This window comes from Eubalaena glacialis, chromosome 5 (genome assembly GCF_028564815.1).
Source record: "Eubalaena glacialis isolate mEubGla1 chromosome 5, mEubGla1.1.hap2.+ XY, whole genome shotgun sequence".
Lineage (NCBI taxonomy): Eukaryota > Metazoa > Chordata > Mammalia > Artiodactyla > Balaenidae > Eubalaena > Eubalaena glacialis.
The window spans coordinates 66,066,320-66,090,584 of record NC_083720.1 but is presented as its reverse complement, the minus strand read 5'-3'; the positions used below and the strand labels follow the sequence as shown (position 1 = coordinate 66,090,584).

Below are 24,265 nucleotides of genomic sequence, written 5' to 3'. Positions count from 1 at the left end.
TGAGTCAGAGAGACAAATACATATGATCTCATTGATATGTGAAATATAAATAACAAAACAAAACAAAATGAAAATAGACTTACAGATACACAGAACAAATGGGTGGTTGCCAGAAAGGAGGGAGCGGGTTGGGGGCAGGGAGGGGAAGCAGGTGGAGCAAAATAAGTGAAGGAGATTAAGAGGCACAGATCTTCAGTTATAAATAAGCCACAGGGACGTAATATACAGCATAAGGACTATGGTCAATAGTATTGTAGTAACTTTGTATGGGAACAGATGGTTACTAGACTTGTGATCATTTCATAATGTATGTAAATGTCAAATCATTACGTAGTACACCTGAAACTAACATAATGTTTTATGTCAACTATATTTCAATTAAAAAAGAAAAAAGGAAAGAGAAGAGAAGAAATCCCAGGACTGGGACTTGTGGTACTGCAATATTTAGAGCTCTGGTCGAGAAAGAGGATCTGGCAAAGTAGACTGAGAAGGAGCACCCAGTGAAAGAAGAAAACCCTGTGAGTGTAATGTCTTGGAAACCTGAAAAGAAAGTAAATCTCTAGAGGGTGGAGGGCTCAATGGTGTCAAATTCTACTGAGAAAAAGCATGGGACGGAGAATTGAACATTTTGACAGAAAGGATTCATGGTGAACTTGATAAAAGATGTTTTGTTGGAGTGATGATGATGGGAACCCAGCTGGAGTAGTTGAGGAAAGAAATGGGAGTAAAGAAGGAGAGACAAAGTATAAGCAACTCTTTGGAGGGGGTTTACAATGAATGGGAACAGAGAAATGCGGTAGTGACTTGAGTGGGATAAGGGTCTAGGGAGAGAGGGAGAGGTTTTTATTGTTGTTTTAAGATGGAAGATAAGAGTGTGAGCAGAGTTGTCAGGGGATACCCACAGAGCCCCCTCCACAGTGATATCACCCCTTTATTGGCCTCAGCACCAGTATCATCATGTCTGACAGGAAGACCCACTGAGATCTACATGTTTTTGCCAAGGCTCCCTCAAGCCTACCTTCCTACTCTCTCCCAGTACTCATGGCCTGGCTGTGATAATTGGCCTTAGAGACCATCTTGATTAATCCTATCATGTCCTATACCCCTGTTTGTATTGGCATCCATAAGTCCAAGACTCCCAGGCCATCACTCAGCCATTCCCCCTCAGCTGATTCAATCTCATACCCTTCCTCATGCCCCAAAACTCCTAAACTCAAGGGTCATCATCAGCAAAAGCTCCATATCTTCAACCTTTTCTCTGAACATTCCCTTCACCAAAACATGGCATCTCCTAAGGGCATTGACTCTCCCATTGCCCTCTCAAATGGGAACTATTTTCTTTTCCAGACTATATAACCAAAGAATGTAGATGTAGAGTGCACTTCTTCCCAGTTCCTCGTTTTGGCTGACAGGTTATCGCTCTCTCCTCCCTAAAACTCACCAACTCTTTTGAAGCTCATGTTGTCAGAGTATTCCACTTGATAACCTATCTTTCATAGTCATTTATAGACCTCTGGATTACTCCTCATTCCTTGAAGATTTTAGCACTGGACTTTCTGCTTGTCTTTTTGACACTCTTCCTATGGTGATTCCGATATCAATATCCAAGTAAACAACCCTTCCAATACTCAGTCCCATAATGTCTCCTCTAGTAATCTTGTTTTCCACACAACTAGAGCCATCCACTCCCATTGGCAAATCCTAGACCTATAATTTCTAACTTTATTGCTTTTATATTCCTAAGAGAATTTTGAAAAATGGCATACTATCTTAAACTTTTTTTCCTTTTAGAAGTGCAATGCAAAGCAATCTTGATGCTCTCCCTTAACATAGGTTCATATGTGTCCCTCCCACTTCAATAACCATACTGTTGATGACATTTAATTCTTTTTTCTCTATTTGGCCAAAATACACACAGAGGCAGAAGGGGGTCTAAGCCTTGATTTGTACCTTTTCACCTAAATTTACTTGGTTGCATCTGTGAGCAAACCAAACAGAATCTCTACTCCAGATTCAAAACTATCTTCATTTATTTTAATACAATTGTTGGGTAAAGCCACTAGTAACAGCAAGATTATAATGCAAAAACTACAAGAGATTTTGTAAGACTTGCAGACAAAAATGGATAGCTTCAAAGGGTTAAGAAAACTACAATTCCAGCTGCTGTCCTTAGTGCCAGAACCAGTGTGATTAAACACCTTCGAAATTATGGAGAATGGCTCTGATTTTGGTCAATGCTTAGCATATTTTAAGTTGACATTTAATATGTTTTTATATATAAGTGGGTATAATTTTGTTAATAAAAATATTAAACATTATATACGATGAAACCTACAAATGGAAAAAATATTTTAAGATTTGATATAACTAAGTTGAACTACTTTACTGAATAAATCCTGTAAATTTTATCCATGTCAATTTTATCCAGTATCTCTTTTTTTTTTTTTTTAAATTAATTAATTAATTTATTTTTGGCTGTGTTGGTTCTTCGTTTCTGCGCGAGGGCTTTCTCCAGTTGTGGCGAGAGGGGGCCACTCTTCATCGCGGTGCGCGGGCCTCTCACTGTCGCGGCCTCTCGTTGCGGAGCACAGCTCCAGACGCGCAGGCTCAGTAGTTGTGGCGCACGGGCTTAGTTGCTCCGCGGCATGTGGGAATCTTCCCGGACCAGGGCTCGAACCCGCGTCCCCTGCATCGGCAGGCAGACTCTCAACCACTGCGCCACCAGGGAAGCCCTATCCAGTATCTCTTGAAAATTTTCATAGTCCTGCAAAATACTTAAATTGTTTTTAAAATAATCAAGGTCACAAATTTATATGGCACCTTCTGTTTGGAATTCAGAAAATGCCCAAAGTGTCCTGTTTCTAACTCTGAACTTCAGCCTTAACAAAAATAAATATAAAATGAGGAAAGAGATTTGAAGTGTCTTGATTAATCACTATAAGAGACTTCCCCCAAATCAGAATTCACTTCATCCCTTTGTTTGGCACCCAGAATTTTACCCCGGATAACGAATCATAGTAAGGTTTTGTTTGAGTAGAATGTAAAAGTCTTTCTTTTGTAAAATGGACTGTTCTTGGGCAGATCAATTTTGGGAAAGAATACCTGTGGAAGTTGAGCTAGAAATTGATTCCCTTAAATATATCTGTGCAAGGCAAAACTAATCTTTACTGTCAAGCCAAGATAGTGTCACCCTTGGTGTGAGATGGGGGGATGGGTGAGGGGTATAACTTTTATTCCCTGATCATCTCTTGAGTCTGTTCTTTGCTCTAAATCTCCATGACTACTACCCTGGACATGCTGCTTCTAATTCTTGATGACTATAATTAGCTCTGAATTGCTCTCCCTACATTCATCCTTTTTATTCCTCTAACCACCCTCTTTGTTTCCTCTAGTTAATACCTATGTTTCCTTTAGGAGCTTAATTATCAAAACTTGAAGAAGCATCCCTGACCTACTATGTTAGATACTTCTATTGTGTATTCCCACAAGACTATGTGTCTCTCCTTAATAAAGTTATAATTTTACATGTATCTGTGTGATTGATGTTCCCCATAGAGAGTAAAATTTACGAAGGCAGGGAATGTATCATTCTTTTCTTTTTTTTTAAAGCTTTTCCCTTTTTAAAAAAAATTTTATTTATTTATTTATTTATGACTGTGTTGGGTCTTCATTGCTGTGCACGGGCTTTCTCTAGTTGTGGCAAGTGGGGGCTACTCTTTGTTGCGGTGCAGAGGCTTCTCATTGCGGTGGCATCTCTTGTTGCGGAGCACGGGCTCTAGGCGCGCGGGCTTCAGTAGTTGTGGCTCGTGGGCTCTAGAGCTCAGGCTCAGTAGTTGTGGTGCAAGGGCTTAGTTGCTCCACGGCATGTGGGATCTTCCCGGACCAGGGCTCAAACCCGTGTCCCCTGGATTGGCAGGCGGATTCGTAACCATTGCGTCACCAGGCAAATCCCAGAATGTATCATTATTTTATTTTTTAAAATTTATTTATTTAATTAATTTATTTTTGTCTGCATTGGGTCTTCGTTGCTGCTCACGGGCTTTCTCTAGTTGTGGCGAGTGGGGGCTACTCTTCGTTGCGGTGCGCGGGCTTCTCATTGTGGTGGCCTCTCTTGTTGCGGAGCACAGGCTCTATTCAGTAGTTGTGGCACGCGGGCTCAGTAGTTGTGGCTCGCGGGCCCTAGAGGGCAGGCTCAGTAGTTGTGGTACACAGGCTTAGCTGCTCCGTGACACGTGGGATCTTCCCGGACCAGGGCTGGAACCTGTGTCCCCTGCATTGGCAGGCGGATTCTTAACCATTGCGCCACCAGGGAAGTCCCTGTAATTCTTTCTTTCTTTTTTTTTTTTTTTTAAGTTTTTTTTTTTTAATTAATTAATTTATTTATTTATTTATGGCTGTGTTGGATCTTCGTTTCTGTGCTAGGGCTTTCTCTAGTTGTGGCAAGCGGGGGCCACTCTTCATCGCGGTGCGCGGGCCTCTCACTATCGCGGCCTCTCTTGTTGCAGAGCACAGGCTCCAGACGCGCAGGCTCAGTAATTGTGGCTCACGGGCCCATTTGCTCCGCGGCATGTGGGATCTTCCCAGACCAGGGCTCGAACCCGTGTCTCCTGCATTGGCAGGCAGATTCTCAACCACTGCGCCACCAGGGAAGCCCTGTAATTCTTTAAAAAAAAATTTTTTTTATTAAAGTATAGTTGATTTACAATGTGTTAGTTTCAGGTGTATAGCAAAGTGATTCAGTTATTCATATATATATATATATATATAATTTTTCAGATTCTTTTCCATTATAGATTATTACAAGATCTTGAGTATAGTTCCCTGTGCTATACAGTAGGTCCTTGTTGGTTATTTACGTTATATACAGTTGTGTGTATGTGTTAATCCCAAACTCCTAATTTATCCCTCCCTCCCCTTTCCCCTTTGTTAACCATAAGTTTGTTTTCTATGTCTGTGAGTCTACTTCTATTTTGTAAATAAGTTCATTTGTCTCATTTTTGTTTTAGATTCCACATATAAGCAATATCATATATTTGTCTGATTTACTTGGCATGATAATCTGTAAGTCCATCTAGATGATGTAATTCTTAATCTAAGGAGAGGAAATAAAAAGTCATGACTGTTCTTTCTTTAAATTTGACGTTTAAGATGACCTTGGAGTGGGGAAACAGGAACAGAACCGCTCTCACCAAAAGTGGGAGACTCCATACGTTAATTTCACTTCCTCTTAGGCGGCACTTACATCTTGCATGCTCTCTGCTATATATCATGCACAGACATCTCAGATCCCGAATTTGGCAGGAGTATTTGGAAAATGTGCCTGGAGGGCTCTCCCACTTCTCTACCCAGGGATCAGGACGGGGATCACTAACTGGTCCAGTCATGACGGGACTCAGCATCCTTTTGACGTGAGGCGCCTCCTTCCCAGAAGCGGCGGGTCGGAGGTAATCTGACTAAACCCTGGGCCGCGGGCCCGGAGGGTGCGGCGGACCCATGGGCCCGGAAGGCGTGGGAGTGGAGTAAGCCGCTGGCCACGTCTGATCCACAGGGTCTAGGGGCCCGAAAGACGAGGCAGGCCCTCTAAGCTGCTGGGGAGACCGGAAAGGGGGCCTGGACCTTCCGGTCCCCCTGGGCCGCAGCCCCAGAGTATGGCTGACCTGGCGCGCACGCGGCACCATCTCAGCGCTGTGAGGCAGGATGGGGACACAGGGAGGGAAGCGGGGGCCAGACGGCAAGAGCGGGCTTTGGACTACCGGGAAACTAGAACCTGACCTAGGCGTAAGCAGGCGCCTAGCCCTCGGTCCTTGGCCGACCCGCGGCGCACGCAGCTCTGCCCAGCGCCGCTCGCGGCAGGGGCGGGGCCGCTGAGCTGGCCTGAGCGGATTTGCCCAGGCTCGCCCGGGGGGGTGGGGCCCGCTGGGGCCCGCCCCTCCCAGCGACGACTAGTCACGCCCCCGCATCCACCGCCCCTGGGCCCCGCAGGAAATAGGGGCGGGCCCCGGCCTACAATGGCGGGAGGGGGGAGAAGGGATGCAGCGGAGGGTTAAGTCCGGGAGGGCTTGGCTGCGGGGGAATGAAGCCTCCGCCTTCTCGGGTGGAAACCTTTAAATACGGGCTCGGGCCCGGGACTCGCGGTGAGGCGCTTGGCAGCCGGAGAAGGGTGTGCGCTGAGGGGAGAGCACACGGAGCAGGGCGCGAGTGCTGAAGCTGCGGCTGCGCGGCCCAGAGCGAGGAGCTGTCCGAGCGGTCGGGATTGGAGCGGTTACCGCTGTCTGTGCCTGGAAGTGGGTAAGCGCCTTTCCCGGACTGGCTCCGCCACCCCGTGGGGATGCTCCCGGGTCCCGGCGGGATGTGGAAGGAGCCGGGCGGGATGTGCGCGCTGCTTCCAGTCGCTCCCTGCGCTCGGTCCCAGGCTCCCAGTGTCACGACCCCCCGTCTCCTCTTTTGGGCTCTGGGCGGGAATAGTCTTTTGGATCTGCTGCCCTGGAAGAGGGAGAGCTTGGGCTTTTAATTCAAGACTCGCGAGTCTTCCAACCGCTTCTCTTTCTGCTTCTGCTTTTCCTCACTTTCCGACTTAAATGAGATTTCCCTGGCGCCTCTGAAAGCCGAACGTCCACCAAAGGAAGTGGTCCTCTGGTCAGGGACCCCATTTTGGTCTCAGAATCATAGTCTTTTGTTTGTGTTTAGAATCTGCTCACATGGAGGGCTGCTGCTTTCCTCACGTCGCTGGTCTCCCTTCTTAAGAAACTAAAGAGCAAACGAACCAGAGAGCCCTTCTGAAGGCGAAATCCTAAGACATTCATTCTGTCGTGACATCTGTATGGGCTGTCCTGGAATCCATTGTTGGCCGCCACACTATATAATGGCTTTATTTCATGTTAGGGAAGGCCTTTCTTGGGTGCTTCAGGAGATTGCGTTTGTGTGAGACCTTGAAAAATTACGCCTCTTTATATATAGGAAAATAATTGAGTAAGGTCGAGAATTCTGGTATATAGAAAAGAGGGATTCACTGGTAGGGAACTTTTCAGGGATATACAGAGGAGTAGCTGTTCATTGACTGCCTGCCCTCAAAGACACAGTGAGTCTTTGAGTTTCTTCAAATCCCCTGTGAAATGGACAACAGTAGTCTGGTCTGTTTCTTGGGAGATGCGGGGAGCGGGGGGTGGTTCTGGAAATGAAAGAGGTTACTGTCTGCTCTGATATGTGCTTGTTAGTGCCGAGCATCTGGTTTAAGGTAAGGGATAGACAACCCTGATTGAAAGGATCTCATTTCTTCTATTGCTGTACTACTCCTTTCTCCAACATAAAACCTGTAACCAATAAGCATAATCCATCTTCTCTCTTGCTATTTCCACAGCTTTACATGATACCCTTTAGATATGAGGTTAACAGTCTTTCTCACTGATTAAATATTTTTCCCGGGTCAGGCATCTGTTAGTATTTAATTTTTGGAAATGTCTAAGATGATGTGTGAAGTTGGTGTATCCAGCTGTAACGTCCATTGCCTTAGATACTGGGTAATTATACAGAGTATACTGAAGAGGGGTGGAGGTGGAGGGATTATATTCAGTTTAGATTGTAATAGGAGCTTCGCTATTTGTTAGCCGCATCTTTTAGGTTGAAATATTGATCTGAATTTGTAAAATTTTAGATGAAAAGTAGTTTTTGAATGGCCTGGTTTGCTGTGACTTTCCCAAAATACAGAGGTAAAAACTCATTTCAAACTGACTCATTCAGTAAGCAAACATTCCCATTTCCCTGATAGCACAGTAGAGGGTCAGAAAGTAAATAAAAGTAGAAATAGAAAATGGAATCAGAAGATATCTGTGTCAGGCAAAGTGTATCAGTAACACTGTATCAAGCTCCGTATTAAAGCTTATTGAAGATTTTGTTGAAACTTCCAAGCGGTAATTTATTTGGACTTGCACAGATTGTACATCTAGCTTCTTCAGTAATTTTCCCATTGTCACCTGCGAGCCATACTTCATACTTCATACGAAAGAGCAACGCAGGGGTACCCTAAAACACATGCAGTTCTATAATACAGACCCACCTGCCATCAATAGTTTACCCCAGCTGCCGTCTGAAAGGCAAGCTGAATATGGCGTGGCAACCAAGGTAGATAAGAAGTAACTCTGCTGAAGTTCTACCTAAAGAAGAAAGATTGATAGGATTGTGGACAGTCTGCAAAAATACTCTGATCGAGCATCTGAGATAAAGATATTCAAATACCAGTCTTCATCTCAAAAAGATAGGCCCTTATTGAGTTACTCATTCAATTAATATTTATTGAGAACCTACTGTTCTAGGTGCTGAGGTGAACAGCAGCAGAGAAGTGTTAGCCTGGGAGTACCTTATAAAACTCTTGAGCCCAAGAGTTCATCATGGGCTCAACCCATGTTCTGGTTCAACCATGTTCTGGTTGAGACTGAGGCCATAGGCTGCCCTTATAACCTCTTGGCTATGGATTAAGTGGTAACACCACAAGATCCTCTGGTCCAAAAATCCTTTGAGATTTCACTTTTTAGGTATTCCAGATATACTGGCTTTGATTAGAGAGGCCACCTGTCCAGTAAGGGGTTACTGTGAGTGGTAGTCCAGGTTCATCACAGTTCAGGACTTGATCTTCAGCCTTGCAGATCTGGAAGGTTGATTTTTTTTTTTCCTCCCACAAACCTAAGGGTTAATGAGGCTTTAGGTAACTTATGATGACTAAGCTCATAAGAGACTGATGGATACTCTAGAATGGAAACTTGCTATTACAGTAGGGAAACTTTATTCCAGTGTCTGGAATACTTACGTCTCAAATCCAGGCCATCCCTTTCTAGTATTATGATTCCTGGCAATCTGAACTCATAAGGCATAGTGGAATCAGAACAAAGAATTTGGGGGGAATATGCCATCCAAGCATTGGGAAAGCTTTTTTCTTGCCCCACCTCTCTGAAACCAGAACACTTCTGACTTCCAGATTCTGTGTCACTCTTTAGAAGCACTGAAATAAACACTGTGTCATTCTTTTTTTTTTTTTTAATTTATTTTATTTATTATTATTTATTTTTGGCTGCATTGGGTCTTTGTTGCTGCGTGGGCTTTCTCTAGTTGCAGCGAGCAGGGGCTACTCTTCGTTGCGGTGCACGGGCTTCTCATTGCAGTGGCTTCTCTTGTTGCCGAGCACGGGCTCTAGGCACGCGGGCTTCAGTAGTTGCGGCACGCGGGCTCAGTAGTTGTGGCTCGCGGGCTCTAGAGCGCAGGCTCAGTAGTTGTGGTGCATGGGCTTCGTTGCTCTGCGGCATGTGGGATCTTCCCGGACCAGGGCTTGAACCCATGTCCCCTGCATTGGCAGGCGAATTCTTAACCACTGCACCACCAGGGAAGCCCCAGCACTGTGTCATTCTTATTCATATTTAAAAAAAAATAAATTTATTTATTTATTTATTTATTTTTGGCTGTGTTGGGTCTTAGTTTCTGTGCGAGGGCTTTCTCCAGTTGCGGCGAGCGGGGGCGACTCTTCATCGCGGTGCGCGGGCCTCTCACTGTCGCGGCCTCTCCCGTTGCGGCCTCTCCCGTTGCGGAGCGCAGGCTCCAGACGCGCAGGCTCAGTAGTTGTGGCTCACGGGCTTAGTTGCTTTGTGGCATGTGAGATCTTCCCAGACCAGGGCTCAAACCCGTGTCTCCTGCATTGGCTGGCAGAGTCTTAACCACTGCGCCACCAGGGAAGCCCATCATTCTTACTCTTTTTTTTTTTTTTTTTTAAAGATTTTTTCCATCATTCTTATTCTTTTTTTTAAAGCTTTTTTTTTTGGGGTTTATTTTATTTATTTATTTATTTATTTATTTATGGCTGTGTTGGGTCTTCGTTTCTGTGCGAGGGCTTTCTCCAGTTGTGGCAAGTGGGGGCCACTCTTCATCGCGGTGCGTGGGCCTCTCATTATCGCGGCCTCTCTTGTTGCAGAGCACAGGCTCCAGACGCGCAGGCTCAGTAACTGTGGCTCACGGGCTTAGTTGCTCCGCGGCATGTGGGATCTTCCCAGACCAGGGCTCGAACCCGTGTCCCCTGCATTGGCAGGCAGATTCTCAACCACTGCGCCACCAGGGAAGCCCCCATCATTCTTATTCTTAATGCCCCTTTTCCATGTTCCAAGCTGATCATTCCCTTTGCCCCCTCCCCCTTTTTTTCTTCAGTGGAGTTTATTAGATTTTAGCTAATATATTAATGCCTTGATTGTTATGGTTACTTTCAACTGTGTTACCTTAAGTTATTAAATTATAGCCTCATGGATTTTTATGGTCATGCTTTCCTGAAAGGGGCATTCAAGACCCACTTCCAATTCATTTCCACCCTGAGACAATTATTACCTCTCACTACTTCTTAACACCCACGTTTTTGTGCAACTATGCAGATCTCACTTCTTTGGACTCATTTCTTTTCTTTTCTTTTTTTTTTTAAATTTATTTATTTTATTTTTGGCTATGTTGGGCCTTCGTTGCTGTATGCGGGCTTTTCTCTAGTTGCGGCGAGCGGGGGCTACTCTTAGTTGCGATGCGCAGGCTTCTCATTGCGGTGGCTTCTCTTGTTGTGGAGCACGGGCTCTAGGCGCGAGGGCTTCAGTAGTTGTGGCACGTGGGCTCAGTAGTTGTGGCTTGCGGGCCCTAGAGCGCAGGCTCAGTAGTTGTGGCGCACGGGCTTAGTTGCTCCATGGCATGTGGGATCTTCCCGGACCAGGGCTTGACCCCGTGTCCCCTGCATTGGCAGGCGGATTCTTAACCACTATGCCACCAGGGAAGCCCTGGACTCATTTCTGTATATAAGTCCTTATTTATTTCCTTCCTGTCATCTGGAATGCCCTCCCCACTTATCTTTCCTTTTAAATCCTACTCATTCTTTAGGCCAAGCTTAGATTTTACATTTGCCTTGATATAGATACTTTCTTATTTTGATTTTTTTTTTAAGGAATTCCTTTATTTTTATTATTTTTATTATTTATTTATTTTTAGCTGTGTTGGGTCTTCGTTTCCGTGCAAGGGCTTTCTCTAGTTGCGGCAAGCGGGGGCCACTCTTCATCGCGGTGCGCGGGCCTCTCACTATCGCGGACTCTCTTGCTGCGGAGCACAGGCTCCAGACGCGCAGGCCCAGCAGTTGCAGCTCACGGGCCTAGTTGCTCCACGGCATGTGGGATCTTCCCAGGCCAGGGCTCGAACCCGTGTCCCCTGCATTGGCAGGCAGATTCTCAACCACTGCGCCACCAGGGAAGCCCCTCTTATTTTGATTTTTCCCCCCTCTGGACTTTAACCCTCATTTTGTCATTTAATTGATTATACTGCCTTATGTAATTTAACCATGTTACCTGGATGCAACTAACTCCATTTTATCTTTTAAGTCAGTTTAAAAGTCACCTTCTCAGAGAGTCCTTCTTTAACTACCCTAACTAAAATAGTCCTTTTCCCACATGCAGTCTTTCTCTCTTAGCTACATGTTTATTTCCTTTATGTGGAATTTACCACAACTGCCATTATTTTGTTTGTGTGCTTTCCTACTAGAATATAACTATGTAAAGATAGGAGCTGTATCTGTCATGGTCACTATTGTATCTATAGTACATAGAACAATAGTGGCTGTTACATAGTGGGGTCTTTAATAAACATTTTTCAATTGAATTATTCGCTGAATAAATTGTTAAGTACTTGAGTGTCAGGACCTATATTATTCTATGGCCAAATTCTCTGCTGTGCCCACACAGTAAATCCTTAAATTGGGAATATTAATTTTTCATGAATGAGAAGAAGGGAATAAGCCTGAAGCAAGTTGAAGCAATTTTTCTGAAACCAGATGCCAAGACTTGTCTGCTGTAGAGGTGGGGACAGCAGCAGTGAACGCTGGAGACACATCTTTGGTAAGCCTGCTCCAGGCCAGCTGTCCCTCCCACAGGTGGGAGCTTTTCAGAACATCCGGCTCAGTCTTAGCCACTTAGCAATCCCAGTGCAGTCTATCTCCCCATGCTTTCTCCTCATGTATAGGGCACTTGAGGCCTGGAGAGTGTAAAGGGCAGAATTGAAAAGCAGAAGAAGGGTGAAGAAAGATATATGGTTGCTAAACGTAAATTTTTCTAGGCTCAGTGTTTTTGCTAAGGAGAATCTTGGAATACTAATAAAGAGGTTGCTTGTAGAAGCAAAGTAGAGGGTAGCAAAGTAGATGTGGATGGAGTAGGTGTGTGGCTTCTGAGTGTTTACCTTGTTATAGAGATTTAATGAATTTTTTTTTTTTTTTTTTGGCCGCACCGCCTGGCTTGTGGGATCTTAGTTCCTTGACCAGGTATCGAACCCGGGCCCATGGCAGTGAAAGCGCCGAGTCTTAACCACTGGACCGCCAGGGAGTTCCCCAGATTTAATGTTTGAGTCATATGAATTATTACCTATTCAAAATAAAAATACATTTAAAATATTTCTTTGTATGTATATTGCTAAGAATATTTCTTTCTTTTGGGGAATCATTAGATTCCAAATTCTGTTCATATTTACTGGTTTACTAAAATTCCATTTCTTTTAGGTTATTAAAAAGTCATTAGAGGGAATTCCCTGGCGGTCCAGTGATTAAGACTCCGCTATTCCGCTGCCGGTGGGGGTCGGAGGGGCTGGTTTTCGACTCCTGATCTCGATCCCTGGTCGATCTTGATACCTGGTCGGGGACCTAGGATCCCACAAGCCATGTGGTCAAAAAAAAAAAAAGTCATTAGAGATCAGACTCTATGAGTTGATATCTGCTAATCATAACTACTAAAGATCAATTTTTAAGCCAGATTACTTGCTTATTAACACAGACCAGGATACTTGTATGGGTTGTCAGCTCATTCTCTTCCAGTTGGGAAGTCTACCCAGAGAACCAACGAAGATTAGAGCATTGTTTGATTAATACAGATTCAGACCAAAGGGAATTGGATCATCTTAATTATGTGCTTTGTGTATCTTTTTTCATAATAGGGATATACTTGCCAGGCATTGTAATTAGATCAGCCTTCCAGAGTACCTTCTCTGATCCATGCAGGAATACACTAACAGATTCTTAAACTCTCTAGGACAAAAATTCTAAGAATCTTATCAGTTTGACAGTTCTCGTTCTCATTACTGAAACTGAGATTCTTACATATAACTCAGTCCCTTGTCATTTTGATTCGAGTGAATCAATTCACTGGTTTTTGAAAAACCCATCGAAATCTGTGTAACAGCTTTGCTAACTACAGAAATTACTTTCTTTTAACCATCTCCTGGTTTCTGATTGAAGTTGAAATAGATTTTAAGATCATTGTCCAGTACCTAAAAATGAATTGCTGAAACCAAATTGCACAGGGAATATAATCTCAGAGGCCAATTCTGGACTTAGGAACTAATCTTTTTTAAAATTAATTAATTAATTAATTAATTTTGGCTGTGTTGGGTCTTCGTTTCTGTGCAGGGGCTTTATCTAGTTGTGGCGAGCGGGGGCCACTCTTCATCGCGGTGCGCGGGCCTCTCACTGTCGTGGCCTCTCTTGTTGTGGAGCACAGGCTCCAGATGCACAGGCTCAGTAGTTGTGGCTCACGGGCCCAGTTGCTCCACGGCATGTGGGATCTTCCCAGACCAGGGCTCGAACCCTGCATTGGCAGGCAGATTCTCAACAACTGTGCCACCAGGGAAGCCCCAGGAACTAATCTTAATATCTCTCATTTTAGTCTAAACCTGTTGTAAAGCTGACCTTTGTACACCAGCATTTAGTTAAGCAAGAATTGCACTGGTGTGTTCACCCTTGAATTTTCCTTCAGCAATCATAGTTACCCTAGAGTGTTAGAAGATTAAGTAAGGTTTTATTTTGCTTCTTGACTTTCTATATTAGGTCATTATAATCTTTGTGACACTTCTTTAGTAATATCAGTTACTATAATTTTTTCCATGTTTCATGCTGATACAGCTGAGAACAGGCTAGGTCATCCAATTGGAACGTTATTTTTTTATTATCATTGTTTTCATAATTCTTAATGAGTGTGAATGTAGGAAATCTTTCCAGTATCTGTCACCTTGACAGTTTTTATAAAGGGTGATGAACGTGCAGTGTGATTTCTTTAAATTTTCTGTTCTCAATAGTTGGACGGTCTTACTGTTTCCCTTCTAGTACAATCATGTTTGAAATTAAGAAGATCTGCTGCATCGGTGCAGGCTACGTTGGAGGACCCACATGTAGTGTCATTGCTCATATGTGCCCTGAAATCAGGGTAACGGTTGTTGATGTCAATGAATCAAGAATCAATGCATGGAACTCTCCTACACTTCCTATTTATGAGGTAAACCATATTAAACAATGCTTTGTTCTTATGCTCTTTGTTTTCTTACTCTTTTTGCTAAGTAATTTACTTTTAATATAAAATTCTATGACTTCAACTGATAAGAAATTACATGAAAAAACATAAATACACAATGTTATGGACATTACAATTATAATTATGTCAAATATGCCCAGGGAAAATGCCTAGAAAAAAGTATATTGAATATTAATAATGGTTATATTAGTGGAGTGAGATTATGGGTAATTTTCTTATCTTCTCTACTTTCTAATTTTGTTTGTTAGTATGGTTACCATATGGTAATAGTACAATTAAAAAGTGACATCTGTAAAGATTAAAAAACTGTGGATGTTTATAATATTAATTCATGTAAGTATTATATTTTTGGGTGATTATATTTATATCAGGTAAACCTTGGATGAATAAATGGTGTCTTTCATATTCAGTGTTTAGTATCACAAATTTGTTTAAATTGGAATTTCAAAATTTCTGTGAATTTAGAGAACTCATAGTTAGGAAAATATGCCTCTATTTTATTAAGCAGGGTTCCATTTTTAAAAATTTTCACTGTAAAATGAGTTCATGATATTATGCTTTTGACATACAGAGAAGCACTTGAAAATTTGAGGGTAGCATTTTCTCTCCAACATTAATATATTCTTTTCTTTTTTTTTCTGAAAAGTTTTATTATTTATAAGACTCTTATCAACCATAGTCTTTAAGTGATCTTTAGAAGGGGAAGCCTCTGTAAGATAAATCTGCCTGCTATTTATAGGCCTATGAATAGAAATACATGAAAAAGTACCCATAGATTAGTAGCCACTTAACATCACAGATTTACCAATATCTGAATCAGACTTAGAATTAAAAAAATAAAAAAGCCCTCTGTGTGTGTGGTAGCTTCTGTTTGTGCTTTACCCTTTCTTCCTCTACCAGATTAACTTCCCATAATAGTTATTTAAATACCTCAGTGTTATAGCATTTCTTTTCCTGTTATATAAATATAACATTGCTACTATATTAGGTCTTGGGGAATTTTTAAAAACATTTTGGAAAGATAACTTGATTAAGGGTTTTATAATTCTGATATCCATAAAAGGGCTGCAAGTCATCTGAAACCTTGTGAGCCATATTTATATCCAGTCATTCAGTAATTAATTATGCTAGCAGTATACTCTACTTTTCAAACACAAAATGTACCAGAATGGCTAAAATTATCACTACTGATAATACCAAGTGCTGACAAGGATTTAGGGCAACTGGAATTCTATACACTGCTGGTCAGAACGTAAATTGGTACAGCCATTTTGCAAAACTGTGCAGCAGTATTTACTAAAGCTGAAAATATGCATATCTGACCCAGAAATTCCACCTGTAGGTGTATATCCAACAGAGAAGCATACATTTATGCACCAAAAGACAGGTATTAACAGTGCAATTCATAATGACCCCAGATGGGAAACAACCTGGATGTTAATTAGCAATAGAATGGATACATAAATTGTAGTATAATCCTGCAGTAAAATACTATACTGTATTTAAAATCCATGAAACTACTCCTGCATGCAAGCATATGTTTAAATTCTCACAAAAGTAATGTGTTGTCAGACACAAAGTAGTCCATGCTGTATAATCCCATTTGTATAAAGTTCAAATATAGGCAAACTAATTTCTGGTGATAGTGTTCAGCATGATGGTAGTTTGAGGGGTTGTAGAGACTAGGAGAGGGCATACTGCAGGCTCTGATTTACTGTTTTTGTTTTTTTGGGTTTTTTTTGGCCATGCTGCGCAGCTTGTGGGATCTCAGTTCCCCAACCAGGGGTTGAATCCAGGCCTTGGCAGTGAAAGCCCAGAATTTTAACCACTAGCCATCAGGGAACTCCCTGTTAATGTTCTTTTAATTCTTGTATGGATAATGGTTACACAAGTGTGTTCACGTGTGAAAATTGAGCTATACACTTTTCTATACTAAAATATATACACTTTTCTGTATTTTTGTTTTATTTCAATAAAAATTTTACATAAAAACAAAATAAAAAGGTTATCTTGAGCTAGAAAAAAGTATAAACTATCTATAATATATTGGATTTAGATGTTTTTCTTGGAGAAAACAAAAAAATTAGTTGGCCAGGCACATTCCCTGGCCAGATTCTTATTATTAGTACTATTTCTATTATTTGAAATCTGAAACTCTTTTTCCAAAGACTTCAGTGCTTTAAATTAAAAATAGTGTGTTTGGACTTCCCTGGTGGCACAGTGGTTAAGTATCTGCCTGCCACTGCAGGGGACATGGGTTCGAGCCCTGATCCGGGAAGATCCCACATGCTGCGGAGCAACTAAGCCCGTGCGCCACAACTACTGAGCCTGCGCTCTAGAGCCTGCGAGCCACAACTACTGAAGCCCGCGTGCCACAACTACTGAAGCCTGTGAGCCTAGAGCCCATGCTCCGCAGCAAGAGAAGCCACCACAATAAGAAGCTCGTGCACTGCAGCGAAGAGTAGCCCCCGTTCAAGGCAATTAGAGAAAGCCTGCACGCAGCAACAAAGACCCAACACAGCCAAAAATAAATAAATAAATGGAAAAAAAAATAGTGTGTTCTACAGATATAGAAAACAAACCTGTGGCTACTAAAGGGGAACGGGAAGGGAGGAGGGACAAATTAGGGGTAAGGGGTTAACAGGTACAAACTACTGTATATAAAATAGATAAGCAACAAGGATATACTGTATAGCACAGGGAATTTTACCCATCATCTTGTAATAACCTATAATGGAGTACAGTCTGCAAAAATACTGAGTCACTATGCTATAGACCTGAAACTAACACAATGTTGTAAATCAACTATACTTCAATAAAAATAAATAAATAACAACCAAAAAACCCCAAATAAAAACAACAGTAAGCCACAAAAGAAGTGAGAGGATGATCTGAATTTGCCATGTTATACTCATTACTTTTTTAAAAATTAAAAGTTAAAGTGTTCTACATTGATATTGAATCCAATTGGGATATATAGTTAGATGAAAAGAGTTAAGATCTAAGATGATTTTTTCCCACATCTTACTTGTTTTTTCTCAATAACCTAGCTTTTATAAACAAAGAAACAAAAGTATTTCTTGTTGTTTCACAGTTTTATTTCATGAATAAATTTTTTCTTCTTTAAATCGCTTTAAATAGAATATAAAAGATTTGAAAGTCTAGCTAGCACTGTGCTCATTAGAAGCAACGTCTGAGTTCTCAGAACTCTTATGTCCCATAATTGTATTGGCTTTATTTAATGGTTGTAATTATTTGGTCTTTAAAGTCTTATTTTTATCTCATTTTTAATCTGTCTACTCCACAAAATTAGATGATGACAACCGAAGCAGCTATTTTAGTTCTGCACTATTTAGTTGTAGCCTGCAAAGGAAATGGAATCTTTAAAAAAAAAAACAACCCAGCTGACTTTGGAGGTTAAAAACATGGCACTGCTACTTTAAAATTCTAGAGGGAATCTTCTTAACAAGTAGAATGATTTTCCTCTTAGCAAGTAAATGACTTGAGGCTTATAATTTTCATGTGTCTTTCTTACACATCAGTTGTTAAAAGACACCTGCTTAAGAAATTTATAAATCAGAAGAAAATAAATGATTTCTGTAGCATGTATTTAAAAAGACAAAACAAAACTTGTGGAAATGAACTGTGTGTCCCAATTATCCATTTTCAAAGATATGTTAGGCCTTTGTTCCATTTTTTGTTTATTTTATGTTGTAGAACTAACTATTCCTGCACATTTCCTTGGCCATATAGGCGATGTAAAATGTTATGTGAAATGTCAAACAGGAAGAACTATAAAAGAAGAAAAACAAATGGCAGGTTTAACCAGAATTCATGCTGCTTTCTGAATTCCTTTACTGAGTAGCTTATAGATATCGTTACTACTTGTGACTTTATACTGATCTACCTTGGACAAGGCAAAGAAATATTTTTATTTCCAGAGAAACCTTAGATACCTTTGCAGTCAACCTCCTCCTTAAATTTGTATTCTATTATGCATTAAAAAACACACAAACAAGGGACTTCTCTGGTGGCGCAGTGGTTAAGAATCCGCCTGCCAATGCAGGGGACACGGGTTCGAGCCCTGGTCTGGGAAGATCCCACATGCTGGGGAGCAACTAAGGCCATGCACCACAACTACTGAGCCTGTGGAGCCCGTGAGCCACGACTACTGAAGGCCACATGCCACAACTACTAAAGCCCGTGCGCCTAGAGCCCGTGCTCCACAACAAGAGAAGCCACTGCGGTGAGAAGCCTGAGCACCGCAACAAAGAGTAGCCCCCGCTTGCCACAACTAGAGAAAGCCCGCGCGCAGCAACAAAGACCCAACGCAGCCAAATAAATACATACATACATACATAAATAAAATTAAAAAAAAATACCCAACCAAGCAGATATTTGTTTTCAATGATATTATAAAAATCTATGGCATTGATTTTTCATTGTAAATACCAAGTTTTCATATCAGAGAGTCTCTTTTGGTGACTAATGTTTAACTCCTGGTCACTGATAAAGAAAAGATAACTAATATGTAATTATAATATTTAATGAACTCTTTTGAGTACACAGCCTCCTTGATAGTTGTTCCACCCTCACTCCATTCACTCCGAAACTCACTAGACTAATTGGAGAAATTTTTTTTTGGCCTTACCCCGCGGCTTCTGGTATATGACCAAGGAATTCCCAAGAGAAATATTTAGAAGGAAAAATGATCAGACTTGATTGTTGATTCAAGAAGGATGAAGTAGAGGAAGGAATCTAGAATGATATTCAAGAATTCAGGGCTGGGGAATTCCCTGGCGGTCCAGTGGTTAGGACTTAGCACCTTCACTGCCATGGCCTGGGTTCAGACCCTGGTCAGGGAACTAAGATCCCACAAGCCGTGCAGCATGGCCAAAAAAAAAGAAATTCAGGGCTGAAGATGTAAACTTAAGATTATGCAGGAAGTTAAAAAAGTAAATTATGCAGGCAGTAGTTAAAGTCAGAGTAGTTGAGCTCTCCCAAGAAGAGCCTGTAGAGAGAACAGAGCATGGGGTCAAAATGCTAATGTTTGATGAGGGGTGGAGGAAGAAATGCCTTAGAGAAGCACTGAAGAGTAGTTCAGAGAAGGTCAACCAAAAACCAGAAGAGTTTTAGTAGCGCAAGCTCCATAAAAATGTATATGTCTTGATTATGAGTGACGAACACAGTGACCAGTACTTAGTAAGTGCTCAACAAATATCAATATTTGCTGAATGAATGAGTAAGCTGTCAATTCTTCCAAACACAGGGGAAATAAGAACAGAGACATACTCATGAAATTCGGTATTATGGGGGCCATTGTAACTTTTACAAGAACAATTACAAAAGGTAAGAGATAGAAGAAATGAGAGAGTGTAGAAAAGGAGTAAGACTCTTCTTTTAAAAGGTTTAATTAGAAGGAAATAAAGGGGGTGGTCACCGGAGAGGGACACAGGGTAAAAGCAGTGATTTTTTTTTTTAATTTATTTTTGGTTGCGTTGGGTCTTCGTTGCGGTGCGCCGGCTTCTCATTGTGGTGGCTTCTCTTGTTGCGGAGCACAGGCTCTAGGCGCACGGGCTCAGTAGTTGTGGCACGTGGGCATAGTTGCTCTATGGCATGTGGGATCTTCCTGGACCAGGGCTCGAACCCGTGTCCCCTGCACTGGCAGGCGGATTCTTAACCCCTGCGCCACCAGAGAAGCGCAAAAGCAGTGATTTTTAAAAATTATATTTTTTCCTATGGTTGATAAAGAATCAAGCATGTTAATAAACGAAGGTAGACAAATCACATAGAGAAGGAAAGGTCAAAAGTATAAGAAGAAAGGGGCTAATTGATGGAATAAAGTCTAGAAAAATAGCAAAGATGATGGGATCAAAAACACAAGAAGAGGAATTGGCCTTGAAAGCCTCTTTCTCAGAGACTGGAGGGAAGTAAACAAGGCCGGATGAAGATACTGTTTTGTTGGTGGGAACAGGAAATAAAAGTGACTGAAACGTTGGTCATCTCAATTGTCTGAAAGTGGGAGGCCAGCTACTCTGAAGAAGATGTAGTGGAGGTTGGAGCAGTAATCTCAGAATGAGAGGACAAGTAAAAAGATTACCAGGCTACATAAAAACCCAGATAAATGTACTTAGGGTCCATGAATTTATGTGTTCATTGTCGTTCTTTCTAGTCTTATAGGCTTATATTTTATGGGTCAAAACTATGTTAATAAAAAAGTAGTCATTTTTACCACCTGAGAAGTAAATAGTAATGACTGTCAGATGAAATATGGTAATAAGATATTCAAGTTTTTACTCAGGGAACAGCATTATAGAAACTCTTAATATTTAACAATGAAGGGAATTCCCGGGTGGTCCAGTGGTTAGGACTCCACAGTTTCACTGCCAAGGGCACGGGTTCAATCCCTGGTTGGGGAACTAAGGTCCCACAAGCTGCACAGTGTGGCCAAAAAAACCCAAACAAACAAAAGAACCAATGAAAACATTCTGTTTTGTGTTGCCATATTTATTGAATAGTCATTGCTTTTTTGTTAACTTTGTTCATTAAAAAAACAATGTAATAACTACTTCTAAAAAGCCAAAATGGATAATTTGCTTTGCTTTTTCTGAGTAAAATGAAAGCTAATTTTATCCTGTGAAAGGATTTTTCTTCCATAAAAAGTGCCATATAAATTCTAAATACTACTTATGAAAATTACATAATGAATCTAATAAGAGGTAGAACCTATATTATCAACTGCTTCTGCATCCATTTTGGATATCTACAAATATCCCATTGATTTTAACGGAATAATGTAGTTGTTCATTTTGAGGTCTTATTAAGACTTAGTATAAATTCTGCATTGCTCTGATTTTAGGTTACTTTAATTTAAATGTTAGGAGATTATATAGGATTGAATTAAATCTTCTCTGTAAAATTCCAACTCCATAACCTTTTACTCTTATTTTCTAGAACCTAGTCAAAATAACTAAGGAACCAGTTGCCATAATTAGTGACACTATATTCATGGTGCAGTGGTTCATATATTTTGCTGGTCCTGTTATACATTTTAGCCAAACTAATAGAAATTTTGAATTTACATTTTACACTTTCTCTGATTGCTTATGTTAAAAGTCCACAGAACCATGAAGAGAAGTGAATTACCTCTGGATATAATTCTAGACCTATGCCCCTGAATTGACTTTTTACTTTGCTATATAGTTTTCTATACATCCATAATATTTTGGATATTATTTGAACCTTCTCTCCCAGGAGAGAAGAAGGTCTGTTTTGCTTTGGTTTTTAAGACTTCTTAAACATGTCCTTCCCCTCCATGGTTTATTTGAATCAGAATCCAAGTAAGAGCCATATATTGCAATAGATTTGTATCACGTAAGTGTCTTTTAAGATCACTATATACATATATATTATATATATATATATTTTTTTTTTTTTTTTGCCTCACTGCACAACATGTGGGATCTTAGTTCCCTGACCAGGGGTCAAACCTGTGCCCTCTGCAGTGGAAGCACAGAGTCCTAACCACTGGACCGCCAGGGAATTCCCTAACACCACAATATTTTTTTTTTTTTAATTTATTTATTTGGTCGTGCCACGTCTTAGTTGCAGCACATGGGCTCCATAGTTGTGGCTCCATGGCTCCTTAGTTGTGGCTCCAGGGCTCCTTAGTTGTGTCTCGCTGGCGCCTTAGTTGCGGCATGCAAACTTTTAGTTGCAGCATGCATGTGGGATCTAGTTCCCTGACCAGGGATTGAACCCAGGCCCCCTGCATTGAGAGCGTGGAGTCTTATCCACTGTGCCACCAGGGAAGTCCCAAGACCACAATATTTTAATCTCTCTTTGTTTTTCTCTTCGGTTTGTTTATTGAAGAAACCAGGTTGTTTATCCTGTAGATAAACAGATTTTGCTGATTGGACTGGTCTGATCAGATTTAGACCTGATTTTTTTGGGGGGTGGAGGCAAGAATACTTGTTAGGTGGTGTTGTACAGCTCAAAATTCTTAATTATGTCTCCTGTTAAATTGTATGGGAAAAGTAACAATTTTTTTAATAGAAGTGTTTCTTATAATGGGACTTAGAAAAAATATATATTTATGTATGTGTAGAGTAAAGACTGTTTCACAACCACTCTGAATGGCCTGTATTCTATGGCCTGAATTCTTGGGAGTAAAAACCTGTATTCTAGTGACAATGCAAAATCAAATGTTTGCTTGAAACCACAAAGACTTTTGACTTTTCTGATGATTGTGTTGATACTTGGAGTTAATTGTTAACTCTTATGAAGTAGTCCGGAACATGGTAAAGAATGACATGCATTAAATTAATCTGCTGCTTTAATTGTGGCAAGTTCAGGTTTGCTTTATTTGTTACATAATGTACACCTGATGGCCTTTGGTACCAGTATAATCTTTGATTTTTCTACAGAGGTGTTATTTGAGAGCAAATCTAGACCTTTAAATTACACATGACCTTCCCCTTAATGAATGTAATTCTGTACTATTGGGTTATCTCATATGACTGGTAAAATGTATGTACAACTTCTTTTCTTTTTTCTTTTTAGCCAGGACTAAAAGAAGTGGTAGAATCCTGTCGAGGAAAAAATCTATTTTTTTCTACCAATATTGATGATGCCATTAAAGAAGCTGATCTTGTATTTATTTCTGTAAGTATTTTCCTTTGCTGTGTGAGTTTTAATGTATTCTTGTCTATACAGAAGTTTCATTGTATTTTAATAGTAAAGCCATTGGTATTAAGCCACAGCATTACTTAGTATAGAGTTGTCCAATTGAATTTTGATTATCACTAAGTTTATCCAACACTTCACCAAACTCTGTAATCATCTGATCATTTCAGATCATTAAACAAATAAGTTCAGAGAAAGTTTCTAATATGAGATCTAGAATTAGGAAGTGCTGGTAACATGTGAGCATGTGTGAGCACATATGGTGATAGTATATGTATTTCATCATTTCTTGTTTCCACTGCGTGGTGGAAGTGAGATAAAAAGAAACAGGTAAAGTTTGCTGCAAACTTACAGGCATCTCCTATTTAGATGAGTTTATGTTCCAAAAGTCATTTTAAATTAATTGTTTAGAACTCGGCATATGTTTGTTAGGTTATTAGGCTAGTCCACAGACACCTTCAACTCATAATATGGCTTAACTGTTGTACCTTTGTAATGAAAAATTAGAATGAATGCTTGGGAATACACTCTGATAGATAATTCAATATTTGAACCAAGGTAACTTTTTTCTTGCTGTCCTGGTAAACATCTACTCAAATATTCTGTGTGTGATGGTATAGTTATCACCAATTGGTGGCTGAGCTAAGGTGTTATATGACTCAAGACCTGTACAGCCTTAAGGAATAAAGGGAAAGCCAGTGGTGTGAGCTTTGACTGGGTTCCATGAGGTAAACACCATGGGGTCCACAGAGCAGAGATGATGTTGAATTGATTGTGCATTGAGACAAAATCAGTACTGTGAAGAAATAGGAACTCCAGAAGAAAGTAGTAATGAAACCCTTGGTAAAACTGTGTTATGAATTCAGTCTCTCTTTTTTAAAATTACTTCAGAGAAATTGGTGCCACTTCTATGACTAACCTACCCAGTCTTCTACTTAAGCATGCAGGAGGTAGGGTAGAGGCATAGAAAAGGAGAAATTATTTTGGAGTAGCTAGATGCTTGGAGAAAATCAAGAAGTTACCTTAGTCCAACATTTGGATAACCATAGCCTGGAATAGGAATAGGGGACTTTTCTATACGAAAAAAAATTTTTTTAAGTATCTATTCTTAAGGCAATAGAGTTCACCTTAGTGTGGTCTGGCACAGATAGCTGATTTTACGCTTGCTTCTCTGCCGATCTAGCCTGAGCTGCCTTAAATCTTTCCAAGCTATTACTTTGTGTGCCTGTTAGGGT

General features: G+C 40.8%; 1 protein-coding gene across 1 annotated transcript in view; it reads left to right on the top strand.

Annotated features, from left to right (window-relative positions):
• The first annotated feature begins 5,965 nt into the window (after positions 1-5,965).
• Positions 5,966-24,265, top strand: part of UGDH (UDP-glucose 6-dehydrogenase) — a 29,852-nt gene continuing 11,552 nt past the window's right edge. Inside the window, exons 1-3 of the mRNA XM_061191329.1 lie at positions 5,966-6,288; positions 14,141-14,309; positions 22,908-23,009. Coding sequence (XP_061047312.1) covers positions 14,148-14,309; positions 22,908-23,009 — 264 coding nt within the window. The 5' untranslated portion in view covers positions 5,966-6,288; positions 14,141-14,147. The remainder of the gene's footprint in view (positions 6,289-14,140; positions 14,310-22,907; positions 23,010-24,265) is intronic.